Raw genomic sequence first — 22,591 nt, 5'->3', positions numbered from 1 at the left:
TGACTCTTTTTTCTGATCTGACTTTATTTATAACTCCTTTGTTCAACGTATTTTATTATTTTGTAGATTTTAATGTATAATTAAATAAAAGATATCTCGAAATTGTTTTCGTTTATCAAAATTGCCAGAGTACTTAAAAATTCTTGGATTTTCTTTACTTCGGGTATAACCTTGGAATCCGCTTTGAATATTAAGGCATTCCTTCTCGTACTAATATAACAAACAACAATCTTGTCTGCTTTTACATTTACGTTATAGTAGTGGTAATACTTGATTATTAGTAGAAATTATTAAAACATATTTTTTTTTGCTTCCTATCCCATCACTGTAGTAATTTTCATACGGAAAAGTTCTTCCTTTATTATTCGTATCTTGCAGGTAAGTAGATAATGCTTATAAATGGTTTGGATAACCGCTTGATTCCAGTTAAAAGTTTTGCGGGTGGTTAGCGTTTTCTATTCAATTAATCTTAATGCATGCTTAAATCTGTACGGGTTAATTGTGTTTTAATCTATGCTTCAAACTAATTTATGTATCCCTAAACTCTTACCTTTGCCTATAGATATTATAAACTTGGCCTTTGTTCGTTTCGCTTACTAATTGAATTAATCGTGCTTGTTGACGTCTTCATAAGACCTTACTCAGAGATCAGACAAAGTAACAAATTACGTTTAATGATTGCTCGATGTGATAAATTTTAGCTATTCATCAATGGATTTAAAAGTCTTTAGTACGAATCTTTTAATAAGTGTTTATTTAAAAAAAAAACTGCATAATATAGATATCACCATGCAGATATTCATAATTACGAGAAGGTATAGTCATAATAGCGTGCAGTCGTAGTTCAAGCTTGAAAGTTTAACAATGATTTAGTAGAATTTCGTATGAGTTTACATACGGTGGTAGTAACCACACGTAAGCTTACAACATTAGTTATTTGCTCACATGAAATATGTTGTTTATTCAAAGTAAATGAACTTTAAATATATAAAAAGTAATACAATTATAATTGACTAAGATAACGGACTTGCTGGAAAATAATATTGAAGATAGAAAGTTGTAGCTACTATATACACGAGTAGACAGCAAAAACTGTCGCTCGTCACTGTGATATGGATTTTTTCCGTAATTGAGCGAAAATCGTAAATGATCCGAATAATTACGTAAAAGTCGACCCTCATCATATTATCTAGACTGTGCGTAGTCAGACAAAATTAGAAAGGTACTTTTTCTTATAATCATTAGAATGGATGACATAAAAAAACTTAACTTTTAAATTATAATTTTGTCTATTTTCTTTGTAATAATAAATTGATAGACTAAAATTAAAACTCATTCAATACGAATTGAGGACTTTAGTTACACACAATTTTGTAATTACATTTAAATTAAAATTAGTTCATGGTTTTTTTTTAATGTCAAAATGAGCAAAGTATATTTTGGCGCACACTTAATGTTAAGTTAACTCAACAAAACATCTGACACGCTATCTCAGCATAATAATGAATAAATGTTTCGAACAAATTATTACACTATTAGAGCTCTATTATGATTTATTATATAATAATTTATTAAAATCATAACAATGATTTTAATAATATTTAACGTAAGTCAACGATAGCTATATTATTTTATGTGCTAATAGTTATAGTTTTCTGCTCATGTATCAACTAATTTATTGAGTCGTTCTTCATAGGCTTACAAAATATGATTTCGGATATTATTCATTTTGTCGAACTTTGTAAACATAAACAAACGAAATAATGGCCAAGTTTATATCATAAATAAATACGACTCGTAAAAATTATTTATTCCCAGAGTTATTTTCTGATCTGAATTCGTTTTGAAAAGATTTATAGAGTTTGTATTTTTATTTTTCCCGTACTGTCTGAAACTTACATAACAATAATAAATGATAAAATAAACAACCCTCCAATGTACGAATTCTAATTTTTTCGACTATACTATGATTTCGTTATTTACAACCATTTTACTCATACTTGTGTCCTAAACAGGTTACTGCAACCGATGGTGATAAAGATAGACAGCAAAACATTGTTTATTTCCTCACTGGCCAAGGCATTGACCCTGATAATCCTTCAAACAGCAAGTTTGATATCAATCGAACAACAGGAGAAATATTTGTGTTAAAAGTGAGTAGCAATATCGTCTAGTATAAAAGATAAAAACCGATTAATATAGATATTTCATTGTACTACTAAATCCGTTTTTTTTTATTCTTAGCCCTTGGATCGTGATCAACCCAATGGAAGGCCACAATGGAGATTTACAGTATTTGCTCAAGATGAAGGAGGAGAAGGGCTTGTAGGTTACGCTGATGTACAAGTGAATCTCAAAGATATTAACGATAACTCTCCGATATTCCCACAAGGCGTATACTTTGGCAATGTCACCGAAAATGGAACTGCAGGCATGGTCGTTATGACAATGACTGCTATCGATTATGACGACCCTGCTGAAAGTAATAATGCCAAACTTTGGTATTCAATAGAAAAAAATGTAATAGAAGAAGAAACCGGCTCTCCTATTTTCGAGATAGAACCAGAAACTGGTGTAATCAAAACCGCAGTGTGTTGCTTAGATCGTGAAAGAACACCAGATTATTCAATACAAATAGTAGCATCAGATGGTGGGGGGCTAAAAGGGACAGGTACAGCTTCTATTCGAGTGAAAGATATAAATGACATGCCGCCCCAGTTTACAAAAGATGAATGGTTCACGGAAGTTGATGAAACAGATGGAAATAATTTGCCTGAAATGCCAATTTTGACCGTAACTGTTCATGATGAAGACGAAACTAATAAATTCCAGTATAAAGTAATAGAGAATAGTGGATATGGTGCTGATAAGTTCACCATGGTTAGAAATAATGATGGTACTGGTTCTTTAAAAATTGTACAGCCTTTAGACTATGAAGACCAGCTACAAAGTAATGGTTTTAGATTTAGAATTCAAGTAAACGATAAAGGTGAAGACAACGATAATGACAAATATCACGTAGCTTATTCGTGGGTAGTAGTAAAACTAAGAGATATAAATGATAATAAACCACAATTTGAACGAGCAAATATCGAAGTATCGGTCTATGAAAATGCGGAAGTTGGTAAAAGCCTTGAAACATTTAAAGCAACTGACCCAGATCAAGGTGGTAAAAGTAAAGTTTCATATGCTATTGATAGATCATCGGATAGAAAACGGCAGTTTTCTATAAATCAAGAGGGAACTGTCAGTATTCAAAGATCTTTGGACAGAGAAGATACTCCTAGACATCAAGTAAAGATTTTGGCTATTGATGACGGCGTTCCTCCCAGAACAGCAACAGCTACTTTAACTGTTATAGTACAAGATATTAATGACAATGCACCTACTTTCTTAAAAGACTATAGACCAGTTTTAACTGAACACATAACACCCAAAAAAGTAGCTGAAATACTAGCCACTGACGATGATGATAGATCGAAAAGTAACGGTCCGCCATTCCAATTTAGACTTGATCCAGGTGCAGATGATATAATTAGAGCATCATTTAAAGTTGAACAAGATCAGAAAGGTGCAAATGGAGATGGTATGGCAATCGTTTCGTCCCTTCGATCATTTGACAGAGAACAACAAAAAGAGTATCTTATTCCCATAATCATTAAAGATCATGGCAATCCAGCAATGACTGGTACAAGTACATTAACTGTTGTAATCGGCGATGTCAATGATAACAAAATGCAACCAGGATCCAAGGAGATCCTGATATATAATTATCAAGGACAGGCACCAGATACCGAAATTGGACGAGTTTATGTGTACGACCTTGATGACTGGGATTTGCCTGACAAGAAGTTTTTCTGGGAAACAACTGAACACCCTAATTTTACTCTTAATGAAGAAACAGGTATGGTACAAATGAAACATAAAACAAGAGAAGGTCGGTATCATCTGAAGTTTAAAGTATACGATAGAAAACATACACAAACGGATGTGCCGGCTAATGTGACAGTATATGTAAAAGAAATATCTCACGACGCTATAATAAATTCTGGTTCAATACGAATATCGGGAATATCAGATGAAGATTTTATTCGAGTTTGGAATTATAAAACACTAAGTGTATCAAGAAGTAAGCTTGATATATTTAAAGATAAATTGGCTGACTTACTTAATACCGAAAGAGAGAACATTGACATATTTAGTGTTCAATTAAGGAAGAAACACCCACCTATAACCGATATACGTTTCTCAGCACATGGCGCCCATTATTATAAACCTATCCGATTAAATGGAATTGTTCTCATGCATCGTGAAGAAATTGAGAGAACCGTTGGTATAAATATTACGATGGTAGGCATTGATGAGTGTCTACATGAAAATCAAATGTGTGAAGGATCTTGTACAAACGTATTAGACATAAGTAATTTACCGTACATGGTGAATGCCAATAAAACAGCTCTCGTTGGGGTAAGAGTCGATGTTATCGCTGAGTGTACGTGTGGTGCTAGAAACTTTACCCAGGCAGAAACTTGTCGCAACTCTCCTTGTTATAATGGAGGCAGATGCATCGAAGGTAAATATGGTCTTACTTGCTCATGTCCCTCGGGATATACTGGACCACGATGTCAGCAAACATCTAGAAGCTTCAGAGGTACTGGGTGGGCCTGGTATCCATCTCTGGAAATGTGTGATAGTTCACATTTGAGTTTTGAATTTATAACAAGAAAATCAGAAGGAGTTTTACTTTATAATGGACCAATAGTACCTCCTGAACCCGAAGAAATAGTAGTCTCAGATTTCATCTCCGTTGAATTAGAAAGAGGCAACCCACGATTATTAATAGATTTTGGTTCCGGAACGTTAGAGCTAAGAGTAAAAACCAAAAAATCTTTGGATGATGGTGAATGGCACAGATTGGACATATTTTGGGATAGTGAAAATGTTAGAATGATAGTAGACTTTTGTAAATCAGCGGACATTCAGGAAATGGAAGATGGCACACCACCGGAATTTGACGATTCAACATGTCAAGCGACGGGGACGATACCTCCATTTAATGAATATTTAAATGTCAATGCACCTTTGCAAATTGGGGGATTATACATAGAACATTTTGATCCCACGCATTATCACTGGCAGTATATGCCTATTGGAAAAGGTTTTGATGGGTGTATAAGAAATTTAATTCACAACAGCAAGTTGTACGACTTAGCTCACCCTGGACTCTCCCGAAATTCTGTAGCTGGCTGTCCACAGACTGAAGAAATTTGTGTATCAGCAGATCCTAGATGTTGGGAACATGGAAACTGTGTAGGTAGTTTTTCTGAAGCAAGATGTCAGTGTCAACCGGGATGGACTGGGCCTGCATGTAATCTTCCAACTACTCCTACTAGTTTTAGACCACAAAGCTACGTGAAATTTGCTTTAAGTTTTGAACCTGATAGATTTAGCACTCAAATTCAACTGCGATTCAGAACTCGTGAACCTCATGGGGAACTGTTCAGAGTAAGCGATCAACATAATCGTGAATACGGAATATTGGAAGTAAAAGATTCCCGGTTACACTTCCGCTTCAATCTGAACTCCTTGCGAACAGAAGAACGCGATGTTTGGCTAAATTCTGTAGCAGTGGATGATGGTCAATGGCATATAGCGCGTGTCAGTAGATACGGTAGCGCAGCAACACTAGAAATTGATGGCGGCGAGGGAAGAAGATATAATGAAACATTCACCTTTGAAGGCCATCAATGGTTACTAGTTGATAAACAGGAAGGCGTATATGCTGGAGGTAAAGCTGAATATACAGGTGTCAGGACATTTGAAGTATATGCTGACTTCCAAAAGGGCTGTTTAGATGACATTCGGTTAGAAGGAAAACACTTGCCTTTGCCACCAGCTATGAATGGTACGCAATGGGGTCAAGCCACAATGGCAAGAAATTTAGATCGAAATTGCCCATCCAACAGTCCGTGTATCAATGTACACTGTACCGAGCCTTTTGTGTGTGTTGACCTCTGGAATGAATACGAATGCACGTGAGTATTTTACCTATGAGATACATAACTCTTCACTGTTAGTTTTTACATTTGGATTTTAAAGAAATACGAGATTAATTTCAAATTGAATTCATTGTTATAGATTAATAATTATATAAAAAAAGCTATCTATAAATTACTATTGTGCGCGCACTGAGATTCATTTTTGTAATATAATAGAATTTACAAAATATGTAATAAAATATATTATTTACTAAATTTTATAAAATAACTTTCAACATACATATAAATGCTTACATGACTTCTTCGCTTTCACATAATAAATTTTCTTATATACAAGTACATATTGTACGTATTCATGTGTAATTAGTAATTTAATAATAATTCATAATAACACTGTACATGTATGTAATACTTTTAAAGGTATCTGTGTATATATTAACATATTGGAATGCTATCTAGTTGCGGTGAGGGTTTGGTATTGTCACCGGACGGCAAGGGTTGCGTAGACAAGAACGAGTGTCTCTACTTCCCCTGTCGCAACGGAGGCTCGTGTGTCAACCGGGAGCCCGGCTATCGCTGCCATTGTCCCGAAAATTACTGGGGCGAGAACTGCGAGCTCGTGCAGGAAGGCCGCACACTCAAACTCAGCATGGGCGCGCTCGCGGCGATCCTCGTCTGCCTCCTTATTATCATGAGTGAGCACATAGCCTAGTCACGCTCCCGCGTGTTCCCTAGACATCTCACCTTCACCTTCATTCGCACTGTCATTATTTATCTCATCTTATCGTATAGATGTATTATATTTATTAGATGTGTAGTGCATGCTTATATGGGGCTCAGTGCGCGCGAACACTGGTGGACGAGAGGTAAAGCAGGCAATGTGTAGGTGTCCGGATGGATCAACTCGCGCTGCCGGTACGTGCGTCAACGTGAACGAGTGCGTCCACAACCCCTGCCTCAACGGAGGCACCTGCGTGGACCGCGAGCCGGCGCGGCGCTACGACTGCATCTGCCCCTTCGGTTACACTGGCCACGATTGTGAACTAGAGTTGCTCGCGTCAGGGATCATCATGCCGTCCAGGGATTTCATTATAGCTATCATTGTCTGTTTGTTTTTGCTTCTAGGTGAGCACTTTTATTATTTTGCATGTTTTCATCATGTCGTTTGTAATTTTACGTGTACACAATCACAATAGATTACAAAATAGTATAACCTGATTATAACAAATTTTGCTATTATTAAGCTAGCAAGACATTACAATTAGATACATTACTCTATAAAAGCAAAATTAAAGGTCAAGCTACCTATAATAGTTACCTGATAGTTCGACACTCCATTCCTTCCTTGAAAGTATTGTTCTTTCTGATCCTGTAACGAAATAAATGTTTTAAGTAAGGATAATTATACTCTCTTTAAGCTAGCTTATTCGGCTGCAGTTTACTGTTTTGGATTATGCAGATTATACAAATAAAATAAAAAGAGACTATTGGCTTTAATTGTGCAAAGTTTACTATTTTAGTAGCTGAACTCACGGGACTCATGAGAATTATTTTAGATAAAAAAATATGCAGAAGTACTTGACTTGTTCAGCGTTGTTTACGACATCTATTCTTTAACACTACCAAAGTATATACAAGATGCTAGGGAGTATTTCCCATAACTCTAGGGTTATATTCTTTAAGGAAAACTAATTAAAAATTCTAAAGAACATATGTATTTGTGAACATGTGTGTATAAAATGAATACTTTCGGACTAAAAAATATTTCTTTTGTAAATAGATTTTAAATTGTGTACTATAAATCGCATCCTCATATTATGACCTAGCCAAACTTATTCATTGATAAATCATGAAGTCGCTTTCTCGTAAAGTGCGGACTGCCAGTTGCAATATCTCGTCGATATCGACAGTCTTACCACTACGATTACGTATTTTAAAATGCAAGGATACATAATGGCGTGTGTTACATGTTTAGTCAAAATTATTTTAATTAGGTACTTTGTATGAAAACATAAAAAGTTAAAAAAAAATAGTCATGCAGTTCGGCCCCTATAAATGGTCTTGCCAACACCTTGAAGTTATGGGAAATACTTCGCAACAGCCTGTATATTCAATCGAAGCGCCATACGCTACATAAGTTCTAGCAGCATTATGCTTACAACAGAAAGTTATGATCGCTAAAACTGCAAATTGACCTCAATATTAGATACAAAATTGGAAGGACGCCAACTGTTAATATATTTCTGCGTAACAAATCCTCTTATAAACCGCTACGTAAATCATACTCGCTTGTGGGATCAAATTTTCAGTTTCGATAGCAGCCGCCCGATAAACCTTCCAGCATTGGAAAATGAACACTGGCACTAGTCTCTATTTTAACAGCATGTTTAATGCTCCACGGTCGTACAATACAATCTAAACTGTACAGTTAGAATTGTTATCTCGCAGTGGGAATAAACGATAGTTCAATTTAAAGTTAGCCTCCGAAATTTTGACAGGCGTGTAAGAATATAGAAAACAATGTATACGTAATAGTCTAAGAGCTCGTGAACCCCAGACCTTCGTCATATTTAAAAAGCTGAAAGTTTGTCAGCTCATGCTCCTACCATAAGTAAGTACGGTAGCCGATATTATGGAGTTTGGACCGTGGTGGTTTTGGAAGGTAGCAAGCAGGTTTTAAGGATCCAGACCCTAACCGTCTAAGTATAAAGTGTAAGTTTTTTATGTTTTCCTTTCATAATATAAGAAATTATATTCCCAGTCGCCAGTTACTTAGCTTCGCTGCAACCCTTCCAAAAACACTATTTTATTTGAAACTACAAGGGTCTCTAGAAAGTTTGCGATTAGGCCTGGTCTGGCGAATGTTGATATCATTTCTCATATTATGCCGATAAAAATATAAAAAAATTATACTTTTTACTTAGGTGGTTGAGTTTTTAGATCCTTGAAACCTGCCATCTACCAAAGCCAATACGGTCCAAACTCACACATAGTTGATTACGGTACTCATCTATAGTAGGAGCATGAGCTGACAAACTTGCAGCTTTTATAAAATGACGAAGGTCTGGCTGTCGCTGGCTCTCCGTCTATAATTCTGAATTCAACGCACAGTTGGATGTTAACTAATTTTGTATGTTACAGTTCTTGTACTGGTGTTCGTGGTGTATAACCGACGTCGAGAAGCCCACATCAAATACCCGGGCCCCGATGACGACGTTCGTGAGAACATAATAAACTACGACGACGAAGGCGGCGGCGAAGACGATATGACTGCTTTTGACATAACACCACTTCAAATCCCCATCGGTGGCCCGCTTCCTGATCATATTCCATCAAAATTACCATGTAAGTCATCATCATTATCATCATTATCAGCCGATAGACGTAGGCCTCTGGCATGGACTTCCAAGAACATCGATCTCGAGTATCCAGCGGCTCCCTGCAACCCGCTTGGTATCCTCCACCGGGGGTCGACCAACATTGCGCTTTCCGGTGCGGGGTCGCCATTCTAGCACCTTGGGATCCCCACGTCCATCAGCTCGTCGTAAGTAAATAAGGAAAACTAAATTTATTTTTAATGATTTTCGTAATTAATAATTTAGAATAACTAGCACAGTTTATATGAATTACGAAGTACTAGCAGAACTTCGTGGTTTCACTTGCGTAGTTTTATTCCAGTGGGAATACTGGGATAAACTTTAGCCTATGTTACTTCCTGGTAGCTTTCCATTGGTGAAGAAAATTATCAAATCGGTCTAGTGGTTTTTGATTTTTGTAACACACAAAAATACAAATCTTTCCTTTTTTATAGTTTAGCTATTAAAACGTGACAGTTATTCTCTTGTAAATCCTCTAGGTTATAAATATTGCTTCTTAAAGTAAAACCCTCGTCCGCTGTGATAAACAGGATTGTTTTCAATTGATAATTGACACTTGTTTAATATTGCTGAGAGTGCCACCTTTCGGGTAGCCTGTCCGTTGGGTATTTAAGGCGTTTCCACTCAAAGGCCAAAAGCGAAACCCTTGTAAATGTCACGAGTCTGTCGCACGAGACGTCAGCAGAAACCCGCAGGAATTTGAACCAATCTTGGTACAAAACTACTCACTTTAATTGTAAAACTGACGCGCATTTTATTTGTAATAGTATTTTTTTTATAAAATATTTACTAGCCGAACCTCGCGGTTTGCGGTTGTAGAAACCGAAAGGGGTGTGGATTTTCATACTCCTAACAAGTTAAACCGGTTCCATCTTAGATTGTATTATCTATTACCTTCAGGCGGGATTGTAGTCAAGGGCTAACTTGTTAAAAACAAAAACAAATTTCCTCGGAATCCAGGGAGAAATTATAGCCTTTATTAATCCCTGGTAATTTAGCCTTTTATTGGTGAAACAATATTTCAAATCAGTGTAACAGTTTTTGAGTTTATTCGTTACATACAATAAAATCTATCTATCGTCTATAAAATATTGGTGTAGATAAAATATTTCTTACTAGAGACACAACCCGCGGTTTCACCCGCGTAGTCCCCGTTCCCATGTTAATACAACGTTACCCGCTGATAATATAGCTTTCCATTGTTTAAATAATTTTTAAATCAGTATAGTGGCTAGAAAGCGTAACAAACGCACATTCGCATTTTTATTAGTACCATATTCTTATAAATTCTTAGACAAAAAATGGAAGATATTTCTCTTTACCACCATTTCTAAATTAGGCATGTTATCAAATCCGTTTTAGCGCTCTTATCTCATGCAAAAGAAATCCAGCCGTTTGAGTTATCTCAAAAAAATAAGGTCAGACTTAAACTGCTTCTGGAAGTGATTAGTGGATGTATTGTTGAGCTCCCTGTTTTTAAAGACGTACTTTTCCAAAAGTAATTTGTTGGCTTAACGAGAACGGTGTGATTTAATTTCTCAAGCGATTAAATTCGTTAAGCAACATTGATGGTTAATTAAATTGACTATGCAGCGCCGATCGCGAGGGAACATGGATTGTTAATTTTATATTTGTTACTAGTAGACGCATTCAGTTTCATTCTCATTAAATCCGAGATTACTAGAACACGCGCGTGACTTTGTCCGCCCGTATTATCATCATTATCATATCAGCCGATGGACGTCCACTGCAGGACATAGGCTTTTAGTAGGGACTTCCAAACATCACGATCCAGAGCCGTCTGGCATCCAACGAATTCCTGCTTGATGTCGTCTCTCCACCTGGTTGAGGGTCGACCAACACTGCGCTTTCAAGTGCGGGGTCGCCATTCCAGTACATTGGTACCCCAACGTCCATCAGCTCTTCGAACTATGTGCCCCGTCCATTGCCACTTCAGCTTCGCGACACGTTGAGCTATGTCGGTGACTTTGGTTTCTCTGCGAATCTCCTCATTTCTGGTTCGATCACGCAAAGACACTCCCAGCATAGCTCGTTCCATCGACCGCTGCGTGACTCTGAGCCGTCTTATGAGGCCCATAGTTAGCGACCAAGTCTCGGAACCATAGGTGTCACTTGCCACACGCACTGTTCGAAGAATTTTGTCTTCAGGCACTGAGGAATTTCGGACGAAAATATATAGCATAGTTTCCCCACCTAATCCGCCTTTAGACCTCGTTAATCCGACCCTGGCGCAAATTCTGTTCTTAACGGACGTCTACTACCAATACCGTCTTTTACCAATAGAAAGCTACCTACATCTTCACCTTACGACTGAATTATATATATTTTATTTTCGTCTCCCACGGGAACGAGAACATTGTGTGACTACAATATATCAAAATACAATAGGTTATTAGGACTACCTTTTGAAGTGTGTTTGTTTATTCTTTACAAGTTGGCCCTTGACTACAATCTCACCTTATGGTAAGTGATGATGCAATCTACGATGGAAGCGGGCTAACTTATTAGGAGTTGGATGAAAATCCATATCCCTTTCGGTTACTATACGACATCGTACCGGAACCCTAAATCGCTTGGCGGTTCGTCTTTGTCAGTAGGGTATTTGTAAAAAAAAAAATCCACCGCGCATACCACTGCGCAACGGAGGCCGTCGATAAGTAAAACTTCATTACGCACGCTTGACTTGGGGAGTTGCGTTACGAAAAGCGTAACCGGGCGAAGCGAACGGACGTTGCGAGTGAGAGCTAATGAAGTTTACTTCAGTAGTGTGTTCTAAAGCAGTCGTTTTTTTTGATACAGATCCATTAATGGGTGTGGGGCTCGGCGTGGGTCCAATGGGCGTGGGTGTAACCCCTGCTGTCGGCGTTGCTCTTCCCGGCGAGACTAACGTGGGGATGTTCATCGAGGAGCACAAGCGCAGAGCGGACAGCGACCCCAATGCGCCGCCCTTCGATGATCTGCGGAACTACGCTTATGAGGGCGGCGGCAGCACTGCAGGCTCTTTGTCTTCTCTTGCCTCAGGTATGTGTAGTAAAATAACAGTTTGTCTGTCGTAGCAATGTGCCAATGTAATTGATATCATCAACATTTGTCGTGATAAGAATATCATCATCATCATTAACAGCCGATGGGCGTTCACTGCTGGACATAGGCCTCTTGCATGGACTCCCAAACAAAACGGTCTCGAGCCGCCAGCATCCAAATGATGCCCTCGATTCACCTACTGAGGGGTCGACCAACACTGCACTTTTCGATGCACGATGAAAAGAATATACTGTCGACCAATAGCAGCGGAGTTGAAATATAGCTATCTCTTTCGTCCCTACGCAACGAAAGAGTGAGCGACATTCGATATTGGTCGACATTTGTTTTTTTTCTTGTCTCGAGTTAGGTAAGTGCGCATCTTAGGCCTACAGCACATCAGCCGTTAGACGTCCACTGGACGATCTGTAGTGGAGGTTGACCTGATAGAAGTACCGATAAACTTAGGTGTTCCAAAAATTTTGGAACACCTAAGTTTATCGGTACTTCGAACTATGAGCACATATTTACATACACGTAAGATAAAGAACTCCTTATGAGCTTAATTCAAAGTCAAAGTCAAAAGTCAAAGTCAAAATTTGCTTTACAAGCACTTTGATCCTAAGAAAAACCACTAATTAACGTAGCGGATGAATTTTATTCACTATTATACTAATTGCTTTAAATATTCATACTCATATAAATATGTAAACATGAACGACAAGCGAAAAGTAATTATATTGTACTACTTCTGTATAAAGAAAGTCTGCAGTGTGGAGCTTAATTATCTTCTCTACATCCGGCATGTGTTTAACTTTTCGCTCTTTGTGAAGCTTACAAGTTTCGCCGTAGACCTTTCTTTAAGATGTCTCAGATTTGAACTCTTTTATGAAACAGCATACTTTCTTGCTGAAAGACTCGTGCTTACATTTCTTTCGCATATTTTCGTAGAAATGTAAATTCTCTAGGTATACCCATACCATAAACTTTGGTTAGGTTAGAAATATCTAAAATTTGTAGTAGTAAAATAGATCTCTAACAAAATATTACTTGTAACTAATAAGAAAACTCAGTCACTCAGCGATGCTCGTATAATCTTTGTGTGAGGGAACCATAGACTTATAAAGCTTAAGAAGTCCCACAACTGGTGCCGAAAGAACTCTCTTTGCCACTTTGGCTTTTCTTTAAAACAGAGTTTGAATAGTTGATGGGCTTTGAGTACCCAAGGTGTAGAATGGCGACCACGCAAAGTAAAGCGCAGTGTTGGTCACCCTCTACTAGGTCGACTGACGACTATAGGGAACCTCTGGTCACAGACGGCTCAGGACCATGATGTTTGAAAGTCTTTTTAAAAGGCAGCTCAGCAGTGGACGTCCAGCTAATGTTGATATGATGACGATGATAATGACTATCACCGTACACACTTCAGTAAAGCTAAAAGTGCATTATTTCGCTAGGAACCGACGACGAAGTGCACGACTACGACTACCTGGGCGCGTGGGGCCCGCGCTTTGACAAGCTGGCCGACATCTACGGGCCGGACCTGGACGAGCAACTGTAGACCCGGGGCCGCCCGAGCGCTACTTAGTCAATTGTCTACCACTAACCCCACCCACAGTCACACTACCTGCTCTGAAGGGAGAACGCACCCCACGAATTTTGTCGACTAAACTAAGAATTCGGAAGCGCACTCGGAATCTGCTACGCCGTGACTCGCATTTCTTATAAATTTTTCTACAAGTTTATTTTATACAATAGAAAATCTTAGCTTAAGTGTCTTGTTTAAGGCGTAGGTATATATACGTTTAATTGCGTAACTTTTTATAAGGTTCGAACCGGTATCTTCACCAAATATTTGATATAAGTTTTATTCGAGTTAGCCATATTATGAGTCAGTATTTTATTGGAAGTTATCGAGATAAGTGGATTTCTGCCGGAGGGCCCGACGTGAGTCTGAACCGTGGGTGTTTGTAGATAGTGTGCTATAAATGTGAATAATTTATACGAATATTTTGTAAGTCCACAGCTTTACGTGATATCACTTAATGTACGGCCCTTCCGCATTAAATCGATGTACCTACTATTGAAAATATGTTATATTTTATAATTAATTATAATGATAATAATGGTCCCTTTGGACGTCGAGTTTATAATGCTCATTCGATATGTGAAATATTCAGCGGGGATGTACATACGATAAATTACCTACCCCGACCTATCTTAGTTTAATGTAAAACAATTCACGCTCTACTCGAAATTTCATTGTTAAGTGAACTGTACAGTAACTGGTGTTCCTCTCCAAGTCTCCATGTAGTGTTAGTTGGTAAACTAGATTATCCGTGAAGGTCTACGGTCTACTCGTTACAGTAGCTAATTGTAATAGTGTTGCATGGTGGCGAGTTTCATTCGGTGTGCGTGGCGGAGTGAGTGAGCGAGCGAGGGAGCGGGAGTGGCACGCGCACGAAGCGTGCCGCCGCAGCGTGCCGTCGAGCGTGCCGCTGAGCGTGCCGTCGAGCGTGCCGCCGCAGCGTGCCGTCGGTGCGTGCGATGCGCCGCCAGTATGAATGGGAATGTGCCAATCTATTAGCATTATCGGTGCGTCTGATGACCGTAGAGTTAAGTGTTTGCACTTTATTTATTCAATATATTTACGTATAATCTTAGTCGCACCTAGGGAAATATCAATAACTTACTAAGAGTGTTGTGCTAGAATTATTCCATCGATTTTGACGTGAGATAGTTATTACAGCCGTTTAGAAGTCATTAATTTAATACTAATTTTTAAGATTTTATAGTGAAATAATTAATTAAAGTACAGGTTCGAAAAAACTGTCTCACTTCGACATCGAACTAGGATCAGTGTAAATTTTAGAATATACTGAATTATGTTAAAATGACTGATTTTATTATGCGTTCAAGCCTAAGATTTTGTAGATTGGGTTGTTTAATTATAGACTTCGAATACCTACTATAAGAACACTACTAGTTTGCACACGAAAAAAAAAACTATTCAAATTTCAATAAATAAAGCAATTATCGTTAATTAATATTCATGTAAGTAGAAGTTTAATAGTTGTTCGGAATCGATATCTAGGTTTTTATTATTATTTTACGTATAATATTACACTGCCAATAATCATATATAGACGAAAAATATATGGTATAGAAAAAGTTTTGGTCCGTTTTTTTATATTTGTGTCTTTTTTACAATAAGGTGTTTTATTAAGTTTTTTTAACTATTTATTATGAAACCGTACTTTCCCCCTCACGACAGAATTGTGCATTTAAATGCACAGACTAGCTCTTTCTTTTTCTTGAAAACTCTGAGTAGACTGAAACCGTCTTTTATTATATTTTAAGGTGCCTACTTACTTACGAAATATTTATTTATAATAGTTTGAGTACTGTATCGTCTGTGCTTTTGTTGAGATCTATGCGGAGCGTAAACCGCAGTAATGTATAATATTTTCGAAATTTTACTATTTCTGAGCGCCTTATTTAAATTTCTAGTAAATGTACATGATTTTGGAGCTAGCCTATTCTTAATTTTAATGTGAAGGCCAAAACCATAAAGACATAACCTATAATAAAATCTTTATGCTCCAGTGTCACGTTTAAACTTTAAATAGTCGCTCAGTATTTCTAATAGAAAATTGTAAAGATAGATAATTTTACTTCAACAAGCAGTCCATATAATGTTTTTGTTACATAAATTTCCACGATTTTTAACTTTAACTATAGAAAATGTGTTTAAAAATTACGCTTCAACTACTTCAACACAAGTTAGTAAGCACAATTTCATCATAACACTGGACATACAATGTGCATTGAATGTTTACTATTCTCTACAAAAATACCCACTCTACAAAAATCGGATCAAGCCGGAGAACATTGTACAATTGATTACTATCATCTAATTTTCCGTAAGTTTTACCTACGTTCGTTCCAAGCTTCAGCATGAAGAGACGCTCAACTTTTTCGATTATAAAAATCGCAATCGTTAGTAGCTAACAGGGGTAGCAGGGACAATTGAGTTTTTTTTACAAGGAAAAATTATGAACCTCTTGACGATGAATAAACACTATGGAAATTTCCCTTTTGACAGTAATCAATTGTAAAAAAATCCGCGGATCTTTGAGTATATGATCTAACATGGTCTTCCCGCTATGCGACTTGTATGTTCCTCACAACGAAAACTTCATTAAAAATAAAGCTAGCTCCACATGTAATAAATAGTAATGCTGGAAAAGCAAGCAACTATACTACAGCCTTTCTTGATGAGTACTGTTTACCAGCAAACAAATTAAAAATGAGGGTATAAATCACTAGTCATTTCACACCTAATAATAATTATAATTAACTCGGTCTTAAATTAATGAAAATAAATTTGATTAATAAGCTTAGAACAATTGTGGTTAATATATATTATATATCATTTTATAAACAAACCATACATAATTTAAAATAAATAAGTTATGAAATGCATTTTCTACCTTCATTTCTAATTTCTTTGTTGGTAAATAGTACTTATCAAGAAAGGCTTTAGTATAGAACACCTACTACGCAAGTTCTAACACATCCGCCAATACAATCTACATTGCTTTGAGTGCCACGTACCTAACTCGCGGTTCGTGTTGCTTTTCCAGCATTGTGATTTGTGTTGCTTGATTTTCCGGCACACGAGTGCAGGGCGGGCGGCGCATGTTTCACGATATATATCATAAAGATTCACGGTTTTCGTTGAGTAGTAAATCTTTGTTGTGCATACTATGTCCTATTTCCGTGAAATGCAACCTATTCAATAATTTATATCGATCTAATAAGTTGATAGTTGGTTTGATGTACGCATTAAGACAGCAGAGCACAGAATTCCAGTACAAAACGCAAGCGGTTGAAACGAATTTGTAAAATCGCTGCCCGATGCACGTAATTTTATTTTAGACATTAATTATTGTACCTACATAGTTATGTTTTGTTTCAACTGTGATTATTTAGTTGTACAACTCTGACGATTACATAAAAGAACGAATAAAATATGGAAAAAAAAGTTCACCTGTTTCATTATATTCACCTCACCCAGTTCTAGCAAAGACAAAAATTTTATGTAGGTATAGAAACGAAATACAAAAACACAAATAAAAGATGGGTCGCTATGAAAAAGAATGATATATTTTTAAATATTTTCTATTCATGTGCAAGAATATCGTGGTGGACCGAAAATACCTTCGTTTCGTAAAAATACTCAATGAAAATCTGACAAATCATTATTTTTGTTGCTTTTGTCCTATATAAAATTCAGAACTACGTAATAAAAATTATCGTATGCTTTATCCATTTACTGGGTCCACCTTTATACCTAACCGTATTTTATTTTTTATGCGTACAATACGAATTGTGCGAATCTCAGACAGTACAATGGGTACTACATGGTTACAGTTACACTTTCACCCTTTTAAATTATATAGCACTTAATTTCCAATACGTTTCAATTACGACACCGAAACAATTAAAACGAAAGTCTTCAGAATGTTTATAGTATACTTCGTGCACAATAAAGCGGTAAGTATAATACGTCTCTGAATCTAGGCCATAATATATCTTGAATTCTCCTGGGAAAATGCATGGAGCAAGCATATGAAATACAATTTATGCCGATACAAATATGCCGTACCTACCGTGAACAATAGCTTAGAGCTTATTATAGTGTAACAATACCTTATACTGACGTACTCTACGTCCTTACCTATATTAATCGTAATATAGGGGATACTATTAAAGTTTTAGCTACCAATTTGTCGATGTTTAAGTAGACCCTATTCATTACAGTGACCTTTATTAGACATTATAAATAGGTAAAGTTTGTAAGGTTGGAGGGGGAATCTACAGTTCTACTGAACCTATTTTAAAAATAATTTTACCAGTAGAAAGCTACGTTATTTGTGTCTCTAAATTTACTTTCGTATAACGGGACGGGAACTACGAGTAAAACCGCTGGGTGTCTGATAGTTTGTACAAGTACCTACAATTTTTCGGATAGAGTTATTGTTGGTTAACCTCCACTTACACTGACTCCACCATTTTATTACAAAATGGAATAACATTCTACTGAGGTTTACAACAATGTGGCTATAAAAATAAGGAAAGCTTATTAGGTGCAGAGGTATAAGAGGCAATGGTCAGCACAGCGGTCACACGTTTTGATAACGGTTTAACGAATTTTCTACCCAGTAAGTATTTGGTAATATTTTTATACAGGTTAAGTATATTTTATACAGGGCGCTGGGGAGTATTTTCCGTAACTTCAAGGTGTTGACAAGTCCACTTATAGGAGCCGAACTGTATAATTCTAATATATTTAACTTGACAAACCTGTTTATGTTTTCATACAAAGTAATTCAAGTAATTCCGACTATCCATGTAATTATCTATTACTTGTATTTTTAAAATTTTAAAGTGTGGCTACGTCATAAATAAAAGGATGCATATAAGGGATACATTTTAAGATCTATTTACAACAGAAATATTATTTACCCCGAAAATATTAATTTTAGAACACAATTGTTCTCTGGACATTTTTTATTACTTTTCGGTAAATAATATGATAAAGAATATCGGTGAAAAACTCCCCAGCATCCTGTATAATAATGTGTCACGTTGTTTGTCCTCGAAAGACTCGCAACTACTTATCTAATTTTAATCAAGTTTGCACATCGTGTGCAGTTTGATCCAACTTGAAAGAACGGATAGCTTAGGGTAGAAGCAAAGTAACCATTAACCCCTATTTTTTATATTGATAAGGCAAAACATTGGCCTAGCCAGCTAGTACATTTATATAAGGTAAGTGTATGTCGATTGTTGAGGTAAATGAGCAGTACGTCAAGGTCGAAGGGGTTAACGCTTGATGACACACGATAGTAAGTGGCGTCGTTTCATCCCCTCACCGCACTGCATGTGCATCAACGACTAAAATGGTTAAATGGCAACCGCACATAGTTCACCTAAAACCAGAAAATCTATTTAATGCCAAAGTTTGGACAGATTGAAGTTTATTACTTAATCACGCCAAAACTACTAAACGGATTTGGATGGAATTTAGCACTGATAGTGTACCTAGATATAGTCTCAAAATAGCACATGGGCAGTTTTATTTCGAAGTACTCTTAGAAGCGGAAACACAGCCAGTAGGTATTTTTTTTTATAATTTATTTTTTCTAATGCTTGGGCCACACTAATGGGAAACGCCGTGAATGAAGACGTTAACCCTTAGTGTAGACGTGATTTAACGCGTTATTTTTCACCGGCATTAAAAATGGCGTTAGACGTTAAGCGATAGCTCGAATGTTGGTACATCATTAACGTTAAGTCATTCAAGAGTGGCCACTACATTAAGGCATTAAAAAATAATGCATTAATTAACGGGCATTAACGTTTTTCCTTAGTGTGACCCCAGCATAAGAAAATGTAACGCTAAATTTAAAACCTATTAAATGATCTTAATCAAATTTGCAACGTAGCAGAATAATGCAAGTAGCAAATAAGTAGGTATTAAGATTCGAATTTTCCTTTCAGTCTAATAAGTAAAAAAGCTTTAAGCTGACAATGCTGAATTCGCCGAGCAAGAACAAAGTTAAAACAGAACTATGGAAGTTACAGCTTACCTACCAACTTGTTAAAAAGAAAAAAACAGTTCCATTTAAATTTATGAAAAAGAAATCAGTAAAAGCCTTTTTCAAAATATATTTGATATCTTAAAAACTTTATAAGATACCTACTTTTAAGACTGTATTCGGACTTTAAAATATCGTGTTACAGGTGTCAGTGATTTGAAATGACCAGGGTTCGATGCCCAGGGAAAAAATTGTGGGTTTATAATTTTAACTGCTAGTAGTAACTATACCTGACGATAAACGTATATTCTCTCTGCATCTAAACAAGTTGATGAAATTACACATAATATGAATTGTTTATATAAGTTTGGCACTTGTTGAACTAAATTTTTTTCAATGCAGTCTAGTGGCAAGCGATAGGCTACGGCCGTAGCTAGGCCTACCGCCAAGCGATTTAGCGTTCCGGTACGATACCGCGTAGAAACCGTAAGAGGGGTGGGTAGAATAAACCCGTACGTACCTCTTCCAAGTAACCTCGCCTCCATCTTACACAGCATCGTCACTTATCATCATAGGTGAGATAGCAGTGAAGGGCAGTGACGTGCACAAGGTTTTAAACTAGGGTATGCACTATAAGTAAAAATTGGAAAATTCCTTGTCCAACTATGCACCCTGTGGTCCAACATAGGTTTGTATCGAGTACTAAGGGTAGGCAGTGCATTTTTGCATCTATGGAGTGAATGCCACTGGTGCAGGGCGACGGCTAGTTAGTTATACTGTACGACAAATTCCTTTCACTATCGACACGTTTTTTGGAAACGTCTACTACTAAACAATATAATCTAGATCTAGAATCTAAGATGACAGAACAATACAAAACTTTAAAAATATTTTCTTAAAAAACAAGTGAATACATATTTTAACAATTTTTGTGTATTGTAGCATGTACCTAATCACTATAAAAATTGGCATGACCTGCATATACTCGTATCATATGCAGGCGTCTCCAGAGTAGGTAAACACTATTTCAAAGAACTGGGTACATAAATTAATCATAGTTTCAACCTTTGGTAGATATATTCAGTGAGTGTGAGGGCAGTAAAACAGGGGACATGTAATTTTCTGCGAGCACTAAAATATAAGGTGCAATAATGTGAAAGTGTCCATGAAACGAGAATATATAGCTCGCCCACATTGTATAACAGAGAAACACCTTTCTGTTTTTGATAGCTATAGTATATATATTGAACCCGTAACGGTACCGATAAGTATATAATATATATTATATATTGGATATATAACCGTATATACAATTGGATGTAAAAAATGCATATTTTTTTTTTAAAAATTGCATATTACATGGATATTTTTTTCTTTTTGTAAATTAATTTTGAAATGTAAACTTCTATAGATACTTGATGGGCCGAAAAAGTAATGGCTGAACTGATTATGTTATTTTTTGTTTTTACAGATGACTGTAAGCCGAGTACTCGCACTCGGACATTCAGAGGGCCTAGTGGCAGTTTGATACTGTTACTATCGCGTTAACGTAAACGCGAATTTCTAAGGAATTGAAACAGCGCCATCTAGTGGCACTACTGCACAACTGTTTCAATTCCATATAAATCGCGTTTACGTCAACGCGATAGTAACAGTATGAAAATATTGAAAACTCCCACTAAGCACACAGATTAGTTCAGTCTATTACTAATTATGGCAGGCGTCCACAAATCCGCATCGTAGGTATCAGGTGCATTGCATCAAACAGATTTTTAATTTTACAGTAGATAAAATCGGATCAGTAGACACACTTGTATGACTTTCTATACAAAGGATACAAATCCGTTTGATGCGATACTTCCAATACGCACGACGCGGATCTGTGTACACCTGCCATTACTCTTCAGTTTAACATTATATTACAGAAATTATTTTGGTAGTCACCGAAATATTTTTTGTAAAATATTTTGTGGAGCTTTCGGTCAAAATAGGATTCGGTTTAATACAGTTTTTGTTTTGTTTATTGTTTCGTGTTTTATTACATGCACTAAAGTGTTAAAATAAAATATAAAATATATCAATAATATACGATTTCTCTTCCTGGCCTATTTCAATGCCGTCAATTAATTATTTATGGTCTGTTTGTTATTTGAATGACTAAATAATCTTTGTGATATATTATAGACAACTTTTATTATTCACAAAATACTAAAATTTTGCATCGATATTGGAAACCTAATCTGACAGAAGTAAATACAAAATCTGACTTTGTATTTGAACCCCCTTTGTTCTAAATTACTAAAGCTCCTTTGTAGCTTAAAGCTTGCCTAACCCTAGCCTCGAAATAGAATCTACTAGTAGCGTTAGTTACAGTCGCCAGAAACGCATATAATCCTAGCTGCAATAGCTACACAGAAAAAGGGCCAAGGCCTCTAGCCATGTGGCACGTTGATACTCTTTCTACAAACGCTAACGCTTCGAAAACTAACAAAATGTATGGGGATGATATGGAAAATTTCTAACAAAACAACAAACAACAAACCCTCTAGCAAAATTTCTTCAATGT

At 36.5% G+C, this 22,591-nt stretch overlaps 1 protein-coding gene across 6 annotated transcripts in view; it reads left to right on the top strand.

Annotated features, from left to right (window-relative positions):
• Positions 1–17,234, top strand: part of LOC112046671 (neural-cadherin) — a 448,660-nt gene extending 431,426 nt beyond the window's left edge. For 4 of the 6 annotated variants that reach the window (XM_052891245.1, XM_052891241.1, XM_052891243.1 and 1 more), the window contains 6 exons: positions 2,016–2,153; positions 2,245–6,035; positions 6,886–7,124; positions 9,141–9,344; positions 12,197–12,418; positions 13,876–17,234. In XM_052891245.1, the coding sequence (XP_052747205.1) occupies positions 2,016–2,153; positions 2,245–6,035; positions 6,886–7,124; positions 9,141–9,344; positions 12,197–12,418; positions 13,876–13,979 (4,698 nt within the window). In that variant the 3' untranslated portion in view covers positions 13,980–17,234. Of the gene's footprint in view, positions 1–2,015; positions 2,154–2,244; positions 6,036–6,458; positions 6,695–6,885; positions 7,125–9,140; positions 9,345–12,196; positions 12,419–13,875 lie in introns of all 6 variants that reach the window. The other 2 variants (XM_052891244.1, XM_052891242.1) reach the window with 1 other exon arrangement.
• The last annotated feature ends 5,357 nt before the right edge of the window (positions 17,235–22,591 follow it).

This window comes from Bicyclus anynana, chromosome 3, assembly GCF_947172395.1.
Source record: "Bicyclus anynana chromosome 3, ilBicAnyn1.1, whole genome shotgun sequence".
NCBI lineage: Eukaryota > Metazoa > Arthropoda > Insecta > Lepidoptera > Nymphalidae > Bicyclus > Bicyclus anynana.
Note: the sequence above shows the minus strand (reverse complement) of the source record. Positions and strands in the feature narration are given on the sequence as shown.